This window comes from Microcaecilia unicolor, chromosome 2 (assembly GCF_901765095.1).
Source record: "Microcaecilia unicolor chromosome 2, aMicUni1.1, whole genome shotgun sequence".
NCBI classification, from domain to species: domain Eukaryota; kingdom Metazoa; phylum Chordata; class Amphibia; order Gymnophiona; family Siphonopidae; genus Microcaecilia; species Microcaecilia unicolor.
The window spans coordinates 183,518,777-183,540,532 of NC_044032.1; the positions used below are offsets into that span (position 1 = coordinate 183,518,777).

The window sequence follows — 21,756 nt, forward strand, 5'->3', positions numbered from 1 at the left end:
CACTTCTTCCTAGGTGAAGACCAAAGTAAAGAATTCATTTATCTCTCTACTTCCCTGAGTGCCCCTTTTACCCCTCAGTCATCTAGTGGTCCAACTGAATCTAATATACCAAAAAATGTTTTTACTATATGTTTTTCCCTCCAACACAGTCTTCTTTTCAAAGTCTCTCTTTGCCCTCCTTATCAACACTTTGTGCATTTCCTTATGCTGTTTTCTATTATTTTCAGTCGGATCCTTCTTCTTTTTTCTGAAGGATTTTCTTTTAGCTCTAATAACTTCCTTCACCTCACTTTTTAACCATGCCGTCTGTTGTTTGGTCTTCCTTCTTCCTTTTTTTTTTTTTATTATTTTATTTATTCATTTATATAATTAACACAAGCATAAAACTTGTTACATGTAATTCAGAGCACAAAGAAATAAAGAAATATATATACATATATACCAACATCATAGTATATCTCCATAACAAAAAAGGAAAAGTTGTTATCTATTTCTTTGTCTCTTCCTTAGACCACAAATCTGTTTGAGAGGGGGTGTAAAAGTAAAGATCAGGAAAAATCTAAATTTAAAAAAGAAGAAAAAGGTACTAAAGTAAGACATGGCTGCCTCTCCACCAAAATAACTTTGAAATTTGCCCTTCAGATGTTATGTCTTTACTACTCTTTTCAGGTCTATGAAAGATTTCAATTGTTCTGGCATAAAGAAAACATATTTAAGTCCTAAATATTTAACAATACATTTACATGGGTAAGCTAATAAAAACGTAGCACCCAGTAACCGTGTCTCCTCTCTTAAATCCAAAAATTTTTTCCTTCTATCCTGTGTGACTTTGGTAACATCCGGAAATATCCATATCTTCTGGCCACAAAATGTTTGATGCATATTTTTAAAGTAAAGTTTCATTACCGCATTTAAATCTTGTTCAAACACATATGAGACCAAAAGTGTAGCCCTATTTGTTACTTCGGATAGAGAGTCCTCCAAAATTAAAGAAATATCTTTCAATTCATCAGGATTTCCATGATCCAGAGCCGCATGGTTCTCTTCCTGGAATTTTTTAGGAAGATAATATATTTTGTTCACAGGGGGAAGGTTTTGAGGTAACATTTTCAAATTTTCAGTCAAATATTTTTTAAAGAGTTCCAGAGGAAGAATTCCAATTGGTCTAGGAAAATTTAATATTCTCATATTCAGTCTCCTGTTATAATTTTCTATTTGTTCGATCTTTTGTCTAATGTTCAAATTATCTTTAATTATCACAGACATATTTTCTTGCATTTTAGATATATCTTTTTGAGACATCCGTACCTGATCGTTGAATTCTTCCTTTAAATTATCTATTGATTTAGAGAGTTGATCCACAGTTACAATTAAGTTTGCTGTTTGTTGAGTAGATTTAGTTACGATATCTTTCAGACCTTCCATAGCCTGCCAAAGAGCTTCGAGAGTAACCACCGTAGGAGGCATCGGGATTTCCACCCTACCTCCTGTCCCTCCTGCCTTTGATTCCGGGAGGAAACCTCCTCCGCTGAGACCAAGTTCTCCGCCTTCCGGGTCTTGATTAACAGCTTTACCTTCCCGTAGTAAGGCAGGGCACGGTGGGTTGTCGGGCGCTGGAGGAGAGAGTGTTATATTGTTTTCCTGAGGTGTCGGGTTTCCTGCCCCGACATCTAGCAGAAATTCAACTCCAGGCTGATTTGGTGGCTGCCTCAGAGCGAAGCTGTCGATTGTAAGTTGCTTCGGGGAAGATGTCGAGGTGGTGGAGGGTTTACCCCTAACATTCCCCTTTCTTTTTGTATGCGGCATAGCAGGTAAGAGGAAAAACTTTTCAACAAACGCTCGATCAGTCTCTGCGTCTTCAGCTCAACGGCGCCATCTTGTCACGCCCCCCCAAGATGATCTTCCTTCTTCCTTTTTTACTGCATGGAATATATCTGGTCTGGGCTTCCAGGATGGTATTTTTAAATAGCATCCATGCCTTACCATTCTCCTCATGTTATCGTAGTCTTCTTTTTGAAAGTTAAATTGTGCAATGTGGGATTTTATGTTTTTGTGATATTAGCCTTTTATTATTTTTATGTGTACTTTTAGTTCAGTTTGTTTCAAAATTTATTATTATGATTGTCACACACTTAGAGTTCACAGATACTTTCGGATAGAAATCTGCTAATGCAATAATATAATATAATATAATATAATATAATATAATTAATTAAGTAAGTAAAAGCAATTCCAATATACCATTTACAACATACACTCATTACAAAATCCATAAGCATTCACTCCTAGGAACACTATTTATGACACATCAACCTCTGAATCGGAGTAAATTCAGACTTGAATTCCTGCTATATTATTAACACAATCCTTAAATAGAAACTTTATAGAATCTGGGAGCTAATGATTATCTTAAATGATTAAAAATTAATATCAGTTGTTTAAATATTTTTCAAACAGCCAGGCTTTTTAGTTTTTCCAAAATTTTAAATAATTAGCTTCACATCTAATAGCGGTAGTGAATTCCTTTGGCGTGGACTGTGCATTGCAGTCAACAGACAGTAACTTACCACATGCTGTCACAGGTGCAGATAGCACGGCTGCACTTACCACCTCCTCAGTGCAAATGCACTCACCACCCTCCTCATTTTCAACTGCTCTTCAAATGGAATCCTTCTCCACTTCGGCCTTCAATATTTGCTACTATGTATTTATGCCCAGCAGCTGTTCATGTGTATATTTATGGCTGTTCTGGAGCTGCCGCAAATCTATGTGTTATGCTTTTGCCACTGGTTCCACTTATGAGTAATGTTTTTTATCATGGAAAGTACATATATTTTCTCTTTTTAAAAATTGCTGCTATTCCTATTGCTGCGTCTACTTAACGTCTCTGGTAATAAAATTATCCACCCAATATTTTAAAAGACTACTACTACTAACTACTTAACATTTCTAGAGCGCTACTAGGGTTACGCAGTGCTGTACAAAATAAACCAAGAAGGACGGTCCCTGCTCAAAGGAGCTTACAATCTAAAGAACGAAATGTCAAGTTGGGGCAGTCTAGCTTTCCTGGGTAGAGGTGTAGAGGTTAGTTGCCCAAAGCGACATTGAAGAGGTGGGCTTTAAGCAGAGATTTGAAGATGGGCAGGGAGGGGGCCTGGCGTATGGGCTCAGGGAGTTTGTTCCACGCGTGGGGTGAGGTGAGGCAGAAAGGGCGGAGCCTGGAGTTGGCGGTGGTGGAGAAGGGTACTGAAAGGAGGGATTTGTCTTGAGAGCGGAGGTTACGGGTAGGAACATAAGGGGAGATGAGGGTTGAGAGGTAGGGAGGGGCTGCAGATCGAGTATATTTGTAGGTTAGTAGCAGAAGCTTGAATAGAATGCGGTACCTGATCGGAAGCCAATGAAGTGACTTGAGGAGAGGGGTGATATGAGTGTATCAGTTCTGGCGGAATATAAGACGTGCAGCAGAGTTCTGAACGGAATGAAGGGGGGGATAGGTGGCTAAGTGGGAGACCAGTGAGGAGTAGGTTGCAGTAGTCAATGCGAGAGGTAACGAGAGAGTGGATGAGAGTACGGGTGGTGTGCTCAGAGAGGAAAGGGCGGATTTTGCTAATGTTGTAGAGGAAGAAGCGACAGGTCTTGGCTATCTGCTGGATATGCGCCGAGAAGGAGAGGGAGGAGTCAAAGATGACACCGAGGTTGCGGGCAGATGAGACGGGGACGATGAGGGTGTTATCAACCAAAAAAAAAGACTTATACCAGTTGGTGCTGACACACAATTTTTTAATTTTTAAATAATTTCTTGTTGTTCTTCTTTTTTATGATTCCTTGTGAGAGACATAATATAGCAAGATTTTAAATAAATATGTGATAAACAGGAAAAGCATGTATATATAATGTGCTATGGTTTTACACATAATTTTATGCATAGACTGCCCTGTGCATAAAACTTATGTGTATGCTTGGGGAGTGGAGGCTGGTTTGACGTCAGCATGAAAGTTATATGTTTAGGAGTGAAATTTAGCTGCTTTGATAGTGGCATCTCCCTCCCGATGCTACCCCTCCTCCGGTACCTTAAAATCACCTCCAGTCTTTATCCGGGCAGCGCCTGCACCAGGACCTTCTCTCCGAAAAGTCCTGCCCTTCAGGAAACAGGAAGTTGCATCAGAAGGGGTGGAACAGTTCAGAGAGAACGCCCTAGTGCAGGCCACAGGCAGCCTTTGAGTGCCGCTGGTGCTGGTGCTGCCCAGGCAAAGACTGGAGGTCGTTTTAAGGCATTTGGGGGAGGGGTAAGGGATTGCAAGAGCTTTGCAAGGCTGAGACGGGAAGGGAATGATACAGCAGTAGGAAGAAGGAAGGAACTGACCTTATGCAGCACACACACCTTGAATGGATATGCCACTGGCTTTGCCTATATGTATAAGTTAGACCAGTGTAAAAGCAGTCCTAATTTATGCATATGAGTGGCAACACAGCTGTGTCTTGCACACACATGGAGCAGCAACCTTTCAATAGAAGCATAAAGTTAAGCGCTGATGTTGTTGCTTTATGTGCTATGTGCCCTCTCTCAATATCTGGCCCACGGTCTTTTTCATCTAGGCTAGGTGATGCTACTTACAGCAGCAGTGTTCATATAAATCTGTGAAACTTCTTTCATCACAGTAAAACATGTTTTCAAATGTAAACAACAAATTGTAGGCAGTACCCAGCCATGCAAGCTGTTTTATCAAGTCAGAAAGTTTTCTACAAGGTGTTCAGCGCCCCGAGTCACTGTGAAATGATAATCTCTGATCAGCCATGCAAAGAAGCGCAATTAAGAAGCTCGCATGACAAATGAGAATGTGTGCTTTATTCTGTGCTTAATTGAGTTGTTGTCCTCGTTCGGGTTCTTACTTATTTTCACAAACACACACATTTGTTAAAAGGGCAGCAATTAAGACTGTATTAGCCATTGGCTTTAGACATGCAAGTAGTGACAGTTATGCCTGAAACCACTATTCAGTGTTGACTCATTTATATCCCTCAGGATGACACCTTGACTTTTCTTGTTCTTTAATACACAGAAAATATACAAGCCTGCTCTCTCAGGCCTTGATGATCAATTTCCCCTCGCTGTTCCAAACAGCGTGGAGAAATGATGCCCCTATGATCAGAGCTAATACCATGCAAATTTAGACGCACTGTTAGCTCTGATCATTGGGGTACTTCTGCAGGAGGAGGATTGTGCGTGGGCATGTGCCCAAGGCACAATCCTCCCACAGAAGTTGTTTGACAGGTCTGGGCTGCCCCCCCCCCCCAAAAAAAAAGCCCGGAGTTGTCAAACATTAACAACGCAAGGGGCTAGAGATCCGGTAGACCTCCAGACCCTCCCCAACCCCTCCATCCCTGGAGAGGCCCTGATGATCAATTTGATCTAGCGCCCCCGAACCCCGACTGAAGACCTGACCCAATTCCCCAGACAGAAGGCGTGACCCCCAGACCAAACCCCCTGACAGAAGACCCAACCCCCGTGACAGAAGAAAGGGCTGATGGTCTAATGCTTCACGACCCCCCCCCCCCATACCTTAAAATGATGAGAAGGGAGTAGCATGGCAGCGCATCTGCGCAGGGCAGGGCGCTACCATTTTGAAGGTGACGCTGAAAGGAGGAGGGAGTGCTACTCCCTCCTCATCATTTCAAGGTACGGGGGGAGGTTTGGAGGCACTAGATCACATGTTCGTGCACTTCTGGCACGCTAAAAAATAAAATTTAGGTTTTTTGCTTCAGGGATGTGTCTGGGGACAGAGACTGGGCATGTCTGTGCTAATCAGTGCAGCTACATTACCATGTGCAACTGGATTAGTGCAAGATAAGTACATGAGCCCTTACTACCTACAAAATAGGTGGCAGTAAGGACTCATTCACTAATTTTTGTTAATGGTTGCATGCTAATGGCAACATTGGCACATGACCATTATAATTAAATTTAAAATTACATATAAAATTACATTGACTTCCACTAAAAGATCGAATTGCATTCAAGGTTTGCACCTTAACCCATAAAATCATCCATGGAGAAGCTCCATCATACATCTCAGACCTAATTGACTTACCTGCATGAAACATCAAAAGTTCATCACGTACCTTCTCAAACCTCCACTACCCCAATTGTAGAGGACTCAAATACAAATCACTACACGCATCTACCTTCACATACCTCTGCACAAAATCATGGAATAAACTACCGAATGCTGTAAAAACAACACATGACTTGACAACCTTCTGGAAGTTATTGAAGACACACCTGTTTGAAGAGACTTACAATAAAAATCCTCCTTAATGACTTGATTCCATTCTATATCTAAACCAACTAATACTGATCCCTTCTAATTTGATTATGTTAATCACATTATCACTATTGGTCATTATATCTTACCTGTTTTATTTTGTGTTATGTAAATAATTCTACCTAATTTCTTACACAATAATATGTTAAATTAGACCATACCTCTTACTCTGTTTATGATTATACCTTTTGCAACATAGTGTAAGCCACATTGAGCCTGCAAATAGGTGGGAAAATGTGGGGTACAAATGCAGCAAATAAATAAATAAATAATTTGAAAATGGAAAATTTGACATTTTCCAGCCACAGCAAAAAGTGGTCTTAGCACGTGGAAAAGACCCGTATAAATCATGATTATGCCTTTATAATTATGCATTTCAATCTGTTTATCATGGTTTTCTCTATATTATTATATATTTCAATCCATTTGGCTAAAAAATAATTCGGTGTGCGCCCAAAAAGTGTGTCTACGCTACCGCAGGCCATTTTCAGCGCACCTTAGTAAAAGGACCCCAGAGGCATTAACTAAATTGTTATATAATAGCCAACATGTAAAGTTTAATAGAGCTTTATGGTTTACCTCCCTGTTTATCAAAGGTGTACTAGCATTTTTAGCATGCACTAAAAATTAGCATGCACTAACCATATAGATGTCTATAATTTTCCTATGGATGTCTCCTCAGCTAGCGTGTGCTAAAAATGCTAACACGCCTTTGTAAACAGGGCCCTTAGGAGTCTTTTACTAAGGCGCAGTAGCGTTTTTAATGCATGCTAATGATTAGCATGCCCTAAACGCTAGAGATGCTCATGCTGGCACCCCGACATAATAGACCATACCAAAAAAACCCGACAAACCCCCCCCCCCCAACAAAACAGACTAAAGCCAAAACAGACCATGACAAAAAAAACCTCCCAAAAAACCCCCACAACAAAACAACCCAAGACAAAATAGACTCTTAATCAAGCTGGATTATGTTTTCAAGCAGATTTATGTTTCTCACTAGATACCAAGTGTGGATAGTGAAGTCAAGCTGTAGGCAGGTGCCAGGACTTTCAAGTGACAAGCCGTGGACTTTCTCAGTAATTTATGGCTCCTCCACTTCTTTGTACCCTTCAAATTCATATCATTCAAAAATAAATCTATTTCATCAGGCCCTTTTGTCGGGAGTCTATTTTGTCAGGGACTTTTATGTCGGGAACTTTTTTTGTTTGTTTGGAGCTTTTTTGTCTGGTTTCTTTTGACCAGGTGCTGCTCATGCTTTACTACTTTTTTATTGATATTATTTGTGTTGCAGTATATAAATGTGTTTTGAACAATTAAATATAGAATATACATACAAATCGATAAAATATGTGCAACATTACATCATCTCATAACATTAATAAAAATAATAGAAACTCACCATATAGATTTGAGAGATCCTGATAGAGTATAGTGGGTAAATACAGATGCTATACAGAGAAGGAAACCAGTTTCGCTAGCATGATGGCCTAACATAAGAATTTTGAATTTAATTCTTGCAGGGGATCAAAAGGGAGCGTAGCCTAAACTTCAGCAGCAGCTGATGGATTCTGTCTTTTCATCTCTGAGAGGGAGAGAATAAAGTTTCTCCCCAAGTCTTGTTGGGTACCGTCAAAGATTGACATCTATATCGAATCTCAGCAAGGCGACTCTATAACTGAACTATGGTTAGAAAGAGAAGGAAGAATACATACTGGCTGCATGTCATCAGGTTGCACACTCATCCGTCAGTGTTTGACTGTCAGCCCTAGAGTAAGTTGCAGTAATAAAGACCAATTATTACAAAGACATGATCAGGGCACAGAGAAATATGTGATCTGTAATTGTTCTCAAGCAGCAATTCTTTCTCAAAAGGTACAAGGCATTTTTGGTTAGAGAAGAAATCTGGGGCCCCTTTTACTAAACCACATAGACACCTACGCGCACCCAATATGCACCAAATTGGAGTTACTGCCCGGTTACTGCGTGGCCCTTGCTGTAATTTCAATTTTGGTGCACGTCTGCTACACGCATCTGAAAAATATTTTTGATTTTCTGGCACACGTAATAGACTTGCGCCAAGTGGCATCTGATGCGTGTAGGTCATTACCGCCCAGATTCTTTACTGCTAGGTCTATGACTGGCAGTAAGGTCTCAAACCCAAAATGGACGCGTGGTAATTTTGATTTTGCCACACGTCCATTTTCGGCAAAAAAGGGGCTTTTTTACAGGTGCGCTGAAAAATGGATTGACGCGCACCCCAAACCCACGCCTACACTACCGCAAGCCATTTTTCAGCATGCCTTTGTAAAAGGACCCCCTGGAGTGCTAAGAAGTAGCTGACCATCAGGAATGAGAGTAAGAATAGTGACAGCCTCCTTCATTTTAATCTTTAGCTATTATTGGTGTGAACTGGATGGAAGATTTCTTGCTAGAGAACCAGATGGCTTCTGTTTTTGTAAATATAAAGTTGGCTAATGAGACATGAGCCAGGAGACAACAATATCAAGACACAAGTTGGGATTTTGAAAAGCAAGTGCCCCCCTCCTCCCGGAGATAGTAGAGAAATGCCAGGTGTTTGTTGAGCTGTATAGTAGGTGCAATGTAAAATTACTACTACTACTACTATTTAGCATTTCTATAGCGCTACAAGGCATACGCAGCGCTGTACAAACATAGAAGAAAGACAGTCCCTGCTCAAAGAGCTTACAATCTAATAGACAAAAAATAAATAAAGTAAGCAAATCAAATCAATTAATGTGAACGGGAAGGAAGAGAGGAGGGGGTAGGTGGAGGCGAGTGGTTACAAGTGGTTACGAGTCAAAAGCAATGTCAAAGAGGTGGGTTTTCAGTCTAGATTTAAAGGTGGCCAAGGATGGGGCAAGACGTAGGGGCTCAGGAAGTTTATTCCAGGCGTAGGGTGCAGCGAGACAGAAGGCGCGAAGTCTGGAGTTGGCAGTAGTGGAGAAGGGAACAGATAAGAAGGATTTATCCATGGAGCGGAGTGCACGGGAAGGGGTGTAGGGAAGGACGAGTGTGGAGAGATACTGGGGAGCAGCAGAGTGAGTACATTTATAGGTTAGTAGAAGAAGTTTGAACAGGATGCGAAAACGGATAGGGAGCCAGTGAAGGGTCTTGAGGAGAGGGGTAGTATGAGTAAAGCGACCCTGGCGGAAGATGAGACGGGCAGCAGAGTTTTGAACTGACTGGAGAGGGGAGAGGTGACTAAGTGGGAGGCCAGCAAGAAGCAGATTGCAGTAGTCTAAACGAGAGGTGACAAGGGTGTGGATGAGGGTTTTGGTAGAGTGCTCGGAAAGAAAGGGGCGGATTTTACGGATGTTGTAAAGAAAGAAACGACAGGTCTTGGCGGTCTGCTGGATATGAGCAGAGAAGGAGAGAGAAGAGTCAAAGATGACCCCAAGGTTTCGAGCTGAGGAGACAGGGAGAATGAGAGAGCCATCAACAGAAATAGAAAATGGGGGGAGCGGGGAGGTGGGTTTGGGGGGGAAAATGAGAAGCTCGGTTTTGGTCATATTTAATTTCAGGTGGCGTTGAGACATCCAGGCAGCAATGTCAGACAAGCACGCTGAAACTTTGGTTTGGATGCAAGGTGAGATATCAGGGGTAGAAAGGTAGATTTGGGAGTCATCAGCATAGAGGTGGTAGGAAAAGCCATGGGATGAGATTAATGAACCAAGGGAAGAAGTGTAGATAGAAAAGAGGAGGGGACCAAGAACAGAACCCTGGGGTACGCCGACAGGCAGAGGGATAGAAGTAGAAGAGGATCCACCAGAGTGAACACTAAAGGTGCGGAGGGAGAGGTAGGAAGAGAACCAGGAAAGGACAGAGCCCTGGAATCCAAGTGAGGACAGGGTATCGAGAAGTATGCTGTGATCGACAGTGTCAAAAGCAGCGGAAAGATCAAGAAGAATGAGGATGGAATATTGACCTCTGGATTTAGCCAGTAATAGGTCATTGGAGACTTTAGTAAGCGCAGTTTCGGTTGAGTGGAGAGGGCGAAAACCAGATTGTAATGGGTCAAGAATAGCATGTGAGGAGAGAAAATCAAGGCAGCGGCGGTGAACAGCACGCTCAAGTAATTTGGAGAGAAAAGGAAGGAGGGAGATGGGTCGGTAATTAGAGGGACAAGTAGGGTCAAGTGAAGGCTTCTTAAGGAGAGCAGCATATCTTCACCCCTGGAATATATGAATGAAAAAAAAAGTCCCACTAAAGATAAACATGAAAGAGATCTTGAATAACACCACTTTGACATGAACAGTACCCCAGTTTGAAGAAGGGGACAAACACATGGATGTACTGTCAAAAATAAAGATACACATGCATCTTGGACCGGGGCAGAAACCCGCACGTGCCAAACCTACTGTGGTCGATGGATATTTGCAGATGGAAATATGACTATAGCAGTGCACTGCATATGTAGTTTACACATGTAAGGGCCTTTTGGGAACTATTTTATTTATTTAAGTATTTATATACCACCTAGACCTAAGCAGTTTATTATTTTCTGACACTGTCCCAAATGGGCTCACAACCTAGTAGTTTGTTGTACCTGGGAGGAATGGAGGGTTAAGTGACTTGTACAAGGTCACATGTAGCTGCAGAGGGAATTGAACCCAGTTCCCCAGGATCTCTATCCACTACTGACCCTTAGGCTTATATGTGTCTACCTGCTTTGTAGATTTGTGTAATATTGCCTGCACTGGGGAACCTTGTTGATCTGTTCAAGCAGCCTCTAGTGGGCATTTGTTAAAGAGCAACAAAATGGCAGCTGGGGGGGGGGGGGGAGAGGGGGGAGAGAAACTTTTTGAATGCTGAGAGTGATCTCCTGGTATATCTGGTGCTCTCTAATGAGAGCACCCTTTTCCACCCAAGAGGGTAGTGCCTGGACAATGGTGGAGTATGGAGAGTGTGGGAGTGCATCCAGATGACATTGGCGATGTAAGCATAAAGAATTTAACTATACACCTACTCTAATGACTGTTATATAGCAATCTAGTAGAGGAATGACACCTATCGGGTATTCAGCAAATTACAGAAATGCAAGGATTCCTTTGCCATCCTGCAGGAGATCCTGCCCTTCACACAGAAATAGAGTGTCATGCTGCCTCAGGTCTTGAAAACATTAGAGTAGGCATGCTGTACAGTTAAGCCATATGGTCAGAGGCCAATGTCTCCTAATTGCTGCTCACATGGACACAACAGCCACATAGAATCTGTCAGCCGGCATGGCCCCTTAAGTATGGCTGGGAGGCAGACAGACCCCCCCCTCCCCCAACTTATGTACAGAACACATAAATAATGCATGCACACTGTTTTATGCAATTATATCCAATTTGTACATACAAAGTAATTGTGTATCACATCCAAAGAGCTGTCAAAAACGGCCCTGAAGTTCAGAATACCATTTTTCTCATAAATGATATCCTATCAGTAGGTTAAGATAGGAGCATGAGTCAAACCCTGCCTGTCAACATGGCGCTGGACCCACTTAAACTAACACACTAATATCCATCCACTTTCTAGCAGGTTAATACGTGGTTTGAGGGTGTCATTGAGTATCTAGGCTGAGGTAGCTGGTCACTAAAAATGTTCACTTCTCTCTTTCCCTCTAGGCACTCTAAGATTGACTTGGACATAGAGGCACTAAAATGTGCTTCAGGGTTGTTGAGAGGACCCACCCTGAAGTACTGCAGCAAATGCACCAAGAGCTAGCAGAGGAGGAAGGTATGTAACTGCTGTAGGAGCATCGTTACTAGAAAGTGGGTGCCTATCACTGCAGTGATAGCATCAAGGTGTAAATATATTTACAGTGCCAGGCCATGCCCATACCACTGAGCTTGGCCACAGACCCCTTTTAAGGTCTGCACACTGGCACATATTAGTTACACACACACACACACACTTGGGGAGAAGGCAGTCAGTGATGTAGTGCCACTAACCCATCAACAAAATGTTCCTACACATGCAGAGCTGAATCTCCATGCTTCTTGGCTCCCACACAGCACATAGTCTGTCATGTCAAATATCAGTCACGTGGCTGAAACTGCCACATGTACAGTCTCCCACCCATCAACAACGATAAAGCTCCCACAGTCAAATGGCGTCTGAAAAACAAGAACCAAGTCATGAAATCACCAGCTGCAATGAATCCCATCAGTATGGGCTCTAAGGGAGCTCTTGCAAGGGCTGCTCACTATAACCATTGCAGATGGTGAGACAAGCAAACCTTGTGGCAGATCCTGAGTTATGGCAGTGCAACAGCATCTGAAACATTACATAGTATTACTCCAGGCTACACCATTTATGGGTAAGGCTACAACAGCAGCCACTACACTACTTAGAAGCACTCAGCATGTAGATCCAACTCCCCACCCCCACCCTGTCCATCAATGTATAATAAGTGCTATGTCTTCACTGCTAGGTTGTCCTGAGGATATCATCATTGCCATGGCCATTATTTTCCTCTCTGGTGCTCTTTGCCATGTGTTGTTCCTAGGAAGTCAAATACTTGCTCCATATTCTAATCTGTATGTTTCTATTCTAACAGCTGATAGGTCTGCAAGAAGTTCCTCCCAGGAGCAGCTGGAGAAATGGAAGAAGAGGAGGAGGAGCAAGAAGTAGCAGAGGAAGAGGCAGCAGAGGATGAGAAGAAAGAGGAGGACAAGAAAGAAACAGCAGAAGGGCAGGAGAGGAGAAGGAGGAAGAGGAGGAGGAAGAAGCAGCAGCAGAAGAGGAGGAGAAAGAGGAGGATGAGGAGGCAGAAAAAACAGAAGGAGAGGAGAAAGAGAAGGAGAAGAAAGAAGCAGCAGAGGAGGAAGAGTAGACTGGGCCTACAAAGAGAGAGGAGGAACAGAGAATCAAGGAGCAGGAAAAAAAATCCTTTCATTTGTGGAGGAGGAGGAGATGGAAACAGAGTGATAGGCTGTGAATTCCCTTTAGTGCCTGGTCACCCACCCCGAACACTGCCTCCTTACTGGACCAGATACTGTTGAGTTCAGTGATCTAAAAGTCCTGTATCACATAACAGCTATGTGGCAGAAAATAACACAGGACTTCTGTGACATCTTGAGCTTGATGGGTCAAAAGATGACCCGTCTGGAACAAATGAGAGCAGAGCTATATGCCCTCCTAGATGTGGTACAGCAGCTGGAGACACATAGCTCTGTTCCTCCTGGGCCACAGTGAGTAGGCAGCCTTGTTATCTTTAGCTGAACATTTGCATTTTATTTTTATTTGTATGTTGTTTACTATGCTTCTTCAATGTCTTATACATGTGAAAAAGCCCATTGTTGGGGCCAGTTTATTAATACAGAAGTAATTATAATTCGATCTCATGTGTTTATTGGTGGCTTCAGGCCCAGTACCTGTTATATATGACATATACCCCTCATTTATATACTACCATTTCTCTGATATCTGATCATACACTCTTCACAGACATTCATATGGGTACCGCGGTACATATATGGTATTGGGATAAATATGGGATGTTATAAGAGCTATGACAACACCTTTACTGCTATAGGTCAAAACATTGAGTCAAGATGAGTCATAGATGACATGCATGGCATGAATCACAGTAACTCACATTCTCTGCAATGGGATACCACTGTGTACAATCAGTAGGGGGATATGAGAGCGGAGTTCTCACATGAAGCACTTCTGGCACATGACATTTGTATTACATTCTTATACACAAATCTGGCTGCTCTGGTCAGGGCCTTAGTCATTGCACACCTACATCAGCAATACCAAACTCTGTTTTGACAAAAGAGCTGCAGTAAGTGCCTTAAAGCCTAGAAGTTTCTTATGAGTGTACATCACTTGTATCACCTGTTGCATGGTGCAGGTACTGAGGAAGATGGATCTCCGTGCTAACATATTATAGGGGAGGGCCAGTCAAGGAGCCAGACAGCCGAGTAGGGTGAAGGATGGCACCTGGATTTCTACGTGACAATTACAGGGATGGAAGGAATAGAAAGGAAAAAGTGCAAAGAAGACAAGGCCTGCCCACCAGTACGGAACCCATATGCAATGCTATACCTATCGCTGTACTTGCCAGCATATATGCCATCCCATTGTCATCAAATATCATAGTACACCAACCTATCTTAAGTCTTAATTCCATTGAGCATGTTTATTGTCAAATATCTATGATTAAAGGCCAACCTATCAGAGTATGATTAATGTGTCATGGTGGTTTATACAGTACTCACAACATTTCCACCACTAGAATCCATTAGACCACAAGAAGTCAGAAGTGAAGAGTCTACATACATTTATTCTTGTGCTGTGGCATTCAAACAACAGAAAGGAAACATAGCGTGTTTACAGCTTTGGGACACAAGGGGATTAAGCCCAAATGACGACATGCAGATAACAAGGTCATACATATTCCCCATATACATCATAATAAAATGCCATGTTTCCTTCCTGTTGTTTGGGAATCACAAATTTGACTTCTTATCTAGGTAACTTCCTGTTTTTGTGGCTCACAAGATTGCACAGCCTACCAGGAGCTTTTCCATGAATTTTGGTATGCCTCAATGGTAGGAAAACTGGAAGGACCAACAAAGATGATAACATTTCTGGATAGTGACAAATTAGTGAAGCTCCCTGCATTAGTGCACCAAACCCACAAAGCATCATTCAGACACATGAGCTCCTTTATTGGGAATGTAGCTTTTGCTTACAGGGTTATCCCTCTAAAGCTCAACCTCACTACAATACATGTGAAACTTAATCACCACTGAATAAGAGTGTGAAGCATCTGTGTGAAGACCTGGCATTCATGGAAGCATTCATGGTGAGTTTCAATGGAGTCATAGTATGGCTGTCTTACCCTATGCCCAACACAGATTTAAAGGGCCCTATCTACTAAGCATTTTCCCGATAGACACAGAATGGGAGCAAGCCTTTAGTAAATAGACCCTTGGAGCATTATTCCAACACTTGAGGGAGTATAGACATTGTGCTTAGTTTGTGATTGGTTTGTTTCCGTGACCACCTGAAATATCATCTTCTTAAGAGTTCTTTTCAATTGTGGTTGCCTTGCAAATTTGGGACAATTGTATGACTAAAAAGGGCGTGGAATTCTGGTGTAACAACCTGGCAGTGGTTGAAATCATTAACCATCAGTCTTGAAATGTACCCTAGCATCTGACCTGAAGGGGAAGCATAATGATTAGAGCAGCAGCCTAAGAACCAGGGAATCTAGACTTCATCAATGGCTACACAGCCCATTCAAAGTGAATGGCTTGTGTCGGCATTAGCACATGGCAGCTGCTAGAGAGGCTTAGATTGTAAGCCTTTTAGGGACAGGGAAATACCTCCTGTACCTGAATGTAACTCACCTTGAACTACTATTGAAAGAGGGGTGATCTATATCAAAATCCAAACCAATGAGGGCATTTGTATTAAAGCAGCAAAGCATAGTGGCCCACACTAGGCATATTCCTGGATTTGCAACAAGATATGCAACAAGATCATCAATTGTTTTTCTCATTGCATGTGGACCAAGCTTTGGAAGCTGCTGCCAGAAGGCAAGCCAACAGAGACCCAGATGGCTGGCAGCCTTGTTGGCTTCTAGCTGGATATCTAGTGATGCCCAATCAACATGATCTTTCACTGGGTCACGTCTTTACTTGTTTATGGTGGCCACTGTTCCAGAGGTTGTTCAAAGGTGGGATACTGAAGGCACCTCCTTCTTGTCATGTCCTTCTACCCAATTCTAAGCTGGACATTAAAAGGTGGGATATAATGGAGCTGTAATTATATAAATTATATACTGTTGTTTGTCTCCTGAAATTGTTTATTGCTTTCATCTGGGGACACTTGCTGTACAGTGCCTTCACTGATTTTCTTCAAAAAAAGGAGTAAATAAATCCAAATAATAAATAAATAAATAAGGAGGGCTCAGGATCAGGGGTGTAGCCAGACACCCAATTTTGGGTGGGCCTGAGCCCAAAGTGGGTGGGCACGACAACCCTGCCCCCACCTGGCATCTCTCCCTCCCCCACCATTCCCCTTGCTCATGCCCAGTCCAAACTTTCCCTCTGATGTAACTTCCTGGTCTCGTAAACAGGAAGTTGCACCAAAAGGGAGGCTCAGGCTGATGTGAGCAGGGTAAATATGTTACTGCTCGCTCCCGGTGAAGAACTAAAGGATTTAAAGGTATCACAGGGTTGGAAGAGTGGAGTTAATGACCCCCCCCCCCCCCGATCTCCTGCTGGAAGAGATGCTGGGAGTCTTCAGCTGGCGAGGCTTGGGGATCCCCGCTAGTCACCTTACTACTGTTCCACTGTTGGGTGAGCCTAAGTTCAAAGTGGGGGGGGAGGGCCTGGGCACACCCAAGCCCACCTGTGGCTAAGACACTGGCTCAGGTACTTAGGGCACCTTTTACTAAACCATGTTACTGATTCCCGGAGCAGCAAATGTGATGCAGCCCATTCACTTCGAATGGGCTTCGTCACGTTTGTCACATGGGAATCCCTAGCGCTGTGTAGTAAAAGGGGCCCTAAGTTTATACAATCTGTCAGGCTTTAATTGTTAAACGGGCTGTGACCATATGTGTATCTCTCTTTATCAGTGTCTAAAGCTTATATGAAAATGTTTTGCATAATCAATCATCCCCTCATCAGAACTTTTTTGCAACTGCTCTAGTTATAATACATACTATTATTACACATATTAAAGAATATATATGTATTTTATATCATAAGTAGTCTAAACTTGATATTATTTTTATAAATAGAGTCCCAAAATATGTTACAAGGTACAAACTCAGATTGTGAATCCTCCGGGAACAGAAAAATGTCTACTGTATCTGAATGTACACCGCTTTGATAGCTTTCAGGCTTGCAGAGGTGGTATGTCAGAAATTAAGGGGTGCTTTTAGTAAAGCCATGCGCTGAGTGCCATGGGTAGAAAATAGGATATGCAGCATTTAGAGTGCATTAATGTCCATTAGTACATGTTGTTTTAATAAAAGGGCCCCTAAATACATAAAATAAATTAAAATTAATTAAATAAAATATACAATACACAGACCTTCCAAGTATGAAACATAGTACCAAGTTTTTTTTAAACACCCTATTTAGTCGACTGTAGTTTGAAAGTATCAAGTTATTATGTTGAAATCCACTAGTAATACAACAGATACATTTCCACTTCTTGCCAAAAATGCAACATAATCTAGAAAACAGTGGAATCCTTCATGTATACTAGGTTGATGGTGTTGTTTGATGGAAATCAGCTGGAGAATGTCTTTTTCGGTGTCGTTTTCTTTATGGTAGTTTGTGGTTTTCACTTCAGGGTAATAAATAGACATAAAACAAAGAAAAGAAAATATGATGATACCTTTTTTTATTAGACCAACTTAATCCCTCACTTCTATGTATTACCTTTAAAAGTGGACTAACACAGCTACCCCACCGCTTTACCCACTATTTAGGGCTAAGTATATCTCAGCTAATCTCTATAGTGTGATTTCTTTTTACATTATGTGGCACTGGTTACCTGTATAAAGACTCATTGACGTTTCCCAACTGCTCTTTATCCTTTGTTGAAGAATGGAATAGTGATTGAGTGATATTTCTACCTGTTCCAGGCCTTATCAGTGCGGCCATTGCTCCCAGTCCTTCTCCCAGCCATCAGAACTGAGGAATCATGTTGTCACCCACTCCAGTGATAGACCTTTCAAGTGCGGCTATTGCGGTCGTGCCTTTGCTGGTGCTACAACACTCAACAACCACATCCGGACTCACACAGGGGAAAAGCCTTTTAAGTAAGTAACTGTGGCATTAAGGCATTTTAGCAGCAAATGAACAGGGAGGGGAAGCGGCATGCCACCTGCCCACCAGCAGCGGTTCATCCAGCCCAGCTCATGGGAGAAGCTCTTATGAAAAAGTCAAGACCAAGATTCACATACATGGGTTACTGTGGTTTAAATCATGACCCAGAATTGAGACTCATCCAGTCAGACACAGCTGCAGATTTATAACATGCAGCTGCTTGAAAATTCTGCCATCCAATACAGACCTATCACTGTTTTAGTTAAATGACAACTTATTCATAATTTTAAGGAATATAGAGAACACTGAGGAAGTCTGGGTTTCAGAATTCCGTTGACACGGGATCATTTGGTTTTGTCTTGATGGGCTGTCCATAGTCAACCGAAACAGCAACGTTTGATTACTTCATGTCAATAATTTAACATGATCTATTTACACACTGTGGGGGGAAAATAAGAAAAAGGTTGTATATGTGTGTGTGCGTGTCTGTTGAAAAAAAAATGACACTCATTAAATTTATCCAACGTGTCTCCCATGCTGACTCAGAAAGATCTTGGCTAAACAGAAAATGGCTGGTTGTGAGAAGCGAACATATTAACACAAGCCAAAAATAGTGCCAGCAATTTGATTGATTTTATCTGGTTGCTGTGTAAATAGATTTTAGTAATTAATTGAAGAGGTTTCAGGGTCAAAATGGAAAATAGATTTCTTTTAATGCGAAGGTGTTACTTACGTGTAACCTTGTTGACTCTGCTTAATATTTTTTCTTAACATTCTGTTTTTGTCATGTTTCCAATAAAAGCAGACATTTTGCCCTGTTTCAAGCCATTCCATTATTATTATTTTTTTAACAACCTTTTTCCTTTACTTGAATATTTTTGATAACCAGATGTTTTCGTGCTAAAGAATTCAGATGGACAGAGTAAATTCCTACAGTGTCTCTGTGTGCTTAATGTTCTGTTTACAAGGCATTGCTCTCTTAACCTCTGCTGCTTCCTCCCGCTTCTATTTGTGAGGGACATTCAAGTGCATGTTTACTTAAAAAGTGCAAAACTTTAAAAGTCCGTTGGTGTAACCTTTCCCCTCACACTCTCCAAAAAATCTCCCTGCATGTATGATTTATCTTCATTGAGCAGCCCGGAAAAGAGAACTTTAGACTCCCATTTTCCATCTAAAAAGGGGGTATAATTTAGATAAATAAATACGAAAAACCAGGAGCATGCTGATTCATTTTGGGAGCTTTTGATAAGTTGTCAAATTACCTGTTTATTGTAAAATGCTTCACATATTGCCATGATTTGCTGATAAATAAAATAAAATTAGCAACAACAGTGCATGTGGTTGGTGTTTTGGTATGACGAGGGACTCCCATGTTTGGAGAATGCTCACTTTTCTCCGCCATGCTGCAGGTCAGAAAAAAAGAAGTAGCCTGCTATGGACAATGGTTTTGACGTTAGCTTCATCCTGATCACATACGTACATATGTAGGAAGGCATGATTAGCTACGACTTTGGGTGCAGATAACGGATGGGGATTTTTTTTTAAATTTTTCTTTAATGGATAGCCAGTTATGGATTCCAACTGAGCCTCTGTGCTATAGAATAGACTAGAGACTGGAGTTCATGCCATATATCACTTGTGAAGGTGACCTGCAATCACTTTACTGTTCTACAGAAACAGGTGACTGCAAAAAAGCAGCATTATTTTACATTCATGCAGCATTTTTCTTTTTATATTTGTCTGTGGGAAGAGGTTGTTGTCTGGGATCTGGGGTATATATAGCAGTTCGAGGATGATGTCTGCATAATTAATTTCTGTAATTCAATACAGGCAAGAAAGGCCATGTCACAGCCTGCTTCTTCATAGGTATAGTTTGCCTGCTTTTTTGGCTGGGGGGGGGGGATAGGGTAGGGAGTCCTAATGAATAAACCTCATCCTCTCGTATCCTCACTCTTCCCCACCTATCAAATACTGCTCTCCCCCCCCCCCCCCCCCCCCCCCACTCCTATCACACATCCCTCACTTTTTCTTCACTCTTCCTTACTTATCTCTCTCCTCCACACTACCCTTCTTTCTCCCCCATTCCCCCTCACCAGTTCTACCCCATCCACTTATTTTCCCTCCCTTCTCTCTCCTTGTTCCTTTTTATACCATCCCCTCATCTCTCTCCTTTAACTCTCCATCTCCTCTCATTCCTCCTTCCATCCTTTCCAACTCATTTCTCCTCCTCACCCTTTTCTTGTCTTCTTCTTCATATTTCCCCTCCTCTTGCCTTCTTCTCTTACCTCTTTCCCTTCCATCTCCCCCTTCCTCATCTCTTTTCTTCCGCCTCCCTCTACTCTCATATTTTCCTGTGACTCATCTTTCCCTTCCCCTTTTAGCTCAAACCCATAACTCCACCATCTCTATCACCCTCACCCCATCACACTCCTTCCCTACCTCACTAATCCCCTACCTGTTTTTTTTTCCACCATCTCTCCTCCTGTCTTCTCCTTTCAAGTCTTGCATGACTCTTCCCACATTCCATGTACCCAATAGCTTGGGCCACAGTATTGCCAATCTCCCAGCCCCTCACATCCTTCTATGTACACTTATATTTTAACAAAAGAATCAAGCAATAGAAAGAGGTGGGGCCATAAGACTGCCAGCACCGTGCATGCTCTGATTCTCTGCCATCTATATAGTTCTTGAGGTTGGCACAGCTGTGTTTGTTCTTATTTTACATCCCCATGCCTCCTCCCCAATTATGCCCATGGTATATATTTCATTTTATGGTATCCTGAGCTCCCATCCACAGCTACACATTACAATTTACCAGGTTTTCTGTCTTGCATACATCACCGAGGTTTCATATTCATCCACAACCACAGGCTACGTATCTGGAAGACAGCTCGTTAATAGGGATGCATCCATCAGCATGTATTTGGTTTGTTAGCATGTCTTTAAAGATGTTTGTGTCCACAAAATCAATTTAATGCATGTTAACCTGGAAATTAACACATACAGTACAAAGTCCATCTGCATGTTTGCAAACTTCTAATGTGTATTAGACAATTTGTATTAACCTGAATGTGTGAAATGAACTGAAAACAGCTTCCCAAAATTGGGGAAAAAAACCATATGAATAGAAAACAAACTAATTTTTCCCTGTGTACTTCTCTAATTTTAGCAGAGTGACTAGGATTACTAATAAAACCTAAATCTGAGTAGGGCCTATTCTTTCTGTCTCATGCTGCTGCTTCTGTTGTTGTGTTTAGTGTCTTTAAGAAGCAATCTTGCTGAAAAGAACAGCGGCTCTAAGCAGAGTGTTCCTTCTTGATGGATAACTCGGAAGAAAAAACAAACAAATGATAATTCAGAATAAATTTAGAGGCTCTGTTACTAAAATATGTTAAGATCTGGGTTTAATGTGTTTTATCATAGGACTTTCCCCCATATTAAGTCCAGATTTTCCACAGCAGTACTTGGGGCTTTTTAAATTGCTTTTTTGCAGGTCTCATGCCCATCTTCCATTAGTATGCGGCACTTGCAAAAAATTAATGCAGAAGCACTTAGGGCTAGGTTATATATATGGCGCCTGAAAAATCCATGCAGAAAAAAAATACGCCTAGGCGTATTCT

At 41.8% G+C, this 21,756-nt stretch overlaps 1 protein-coding gene across 2 annotated transcripts in view; it reads left to right on the forward strand.

The window, feature by feature from the left end:
* The window catches only part of PRDM6 (PR/SET domain 6), a 258,332-nt gene that overhangs the window by 210,140 nt on the left and 26,436 nt on the right, over positions 1 to 21,756 (forward strand). For both annotated transcript variants that reach the window (XM_030193545.1, XM_030193544.1), the window contains exon 7: positions 17,953 to 18,129. In XM_030193545.1, the coding sequence (XP_030049405.1) occupies positions 17,953 to 18,129 (177 nt within the window). The remainder of the gene's footprint in view (positions 1 to 17,952; positions 18,130 to 21,756) is intronic.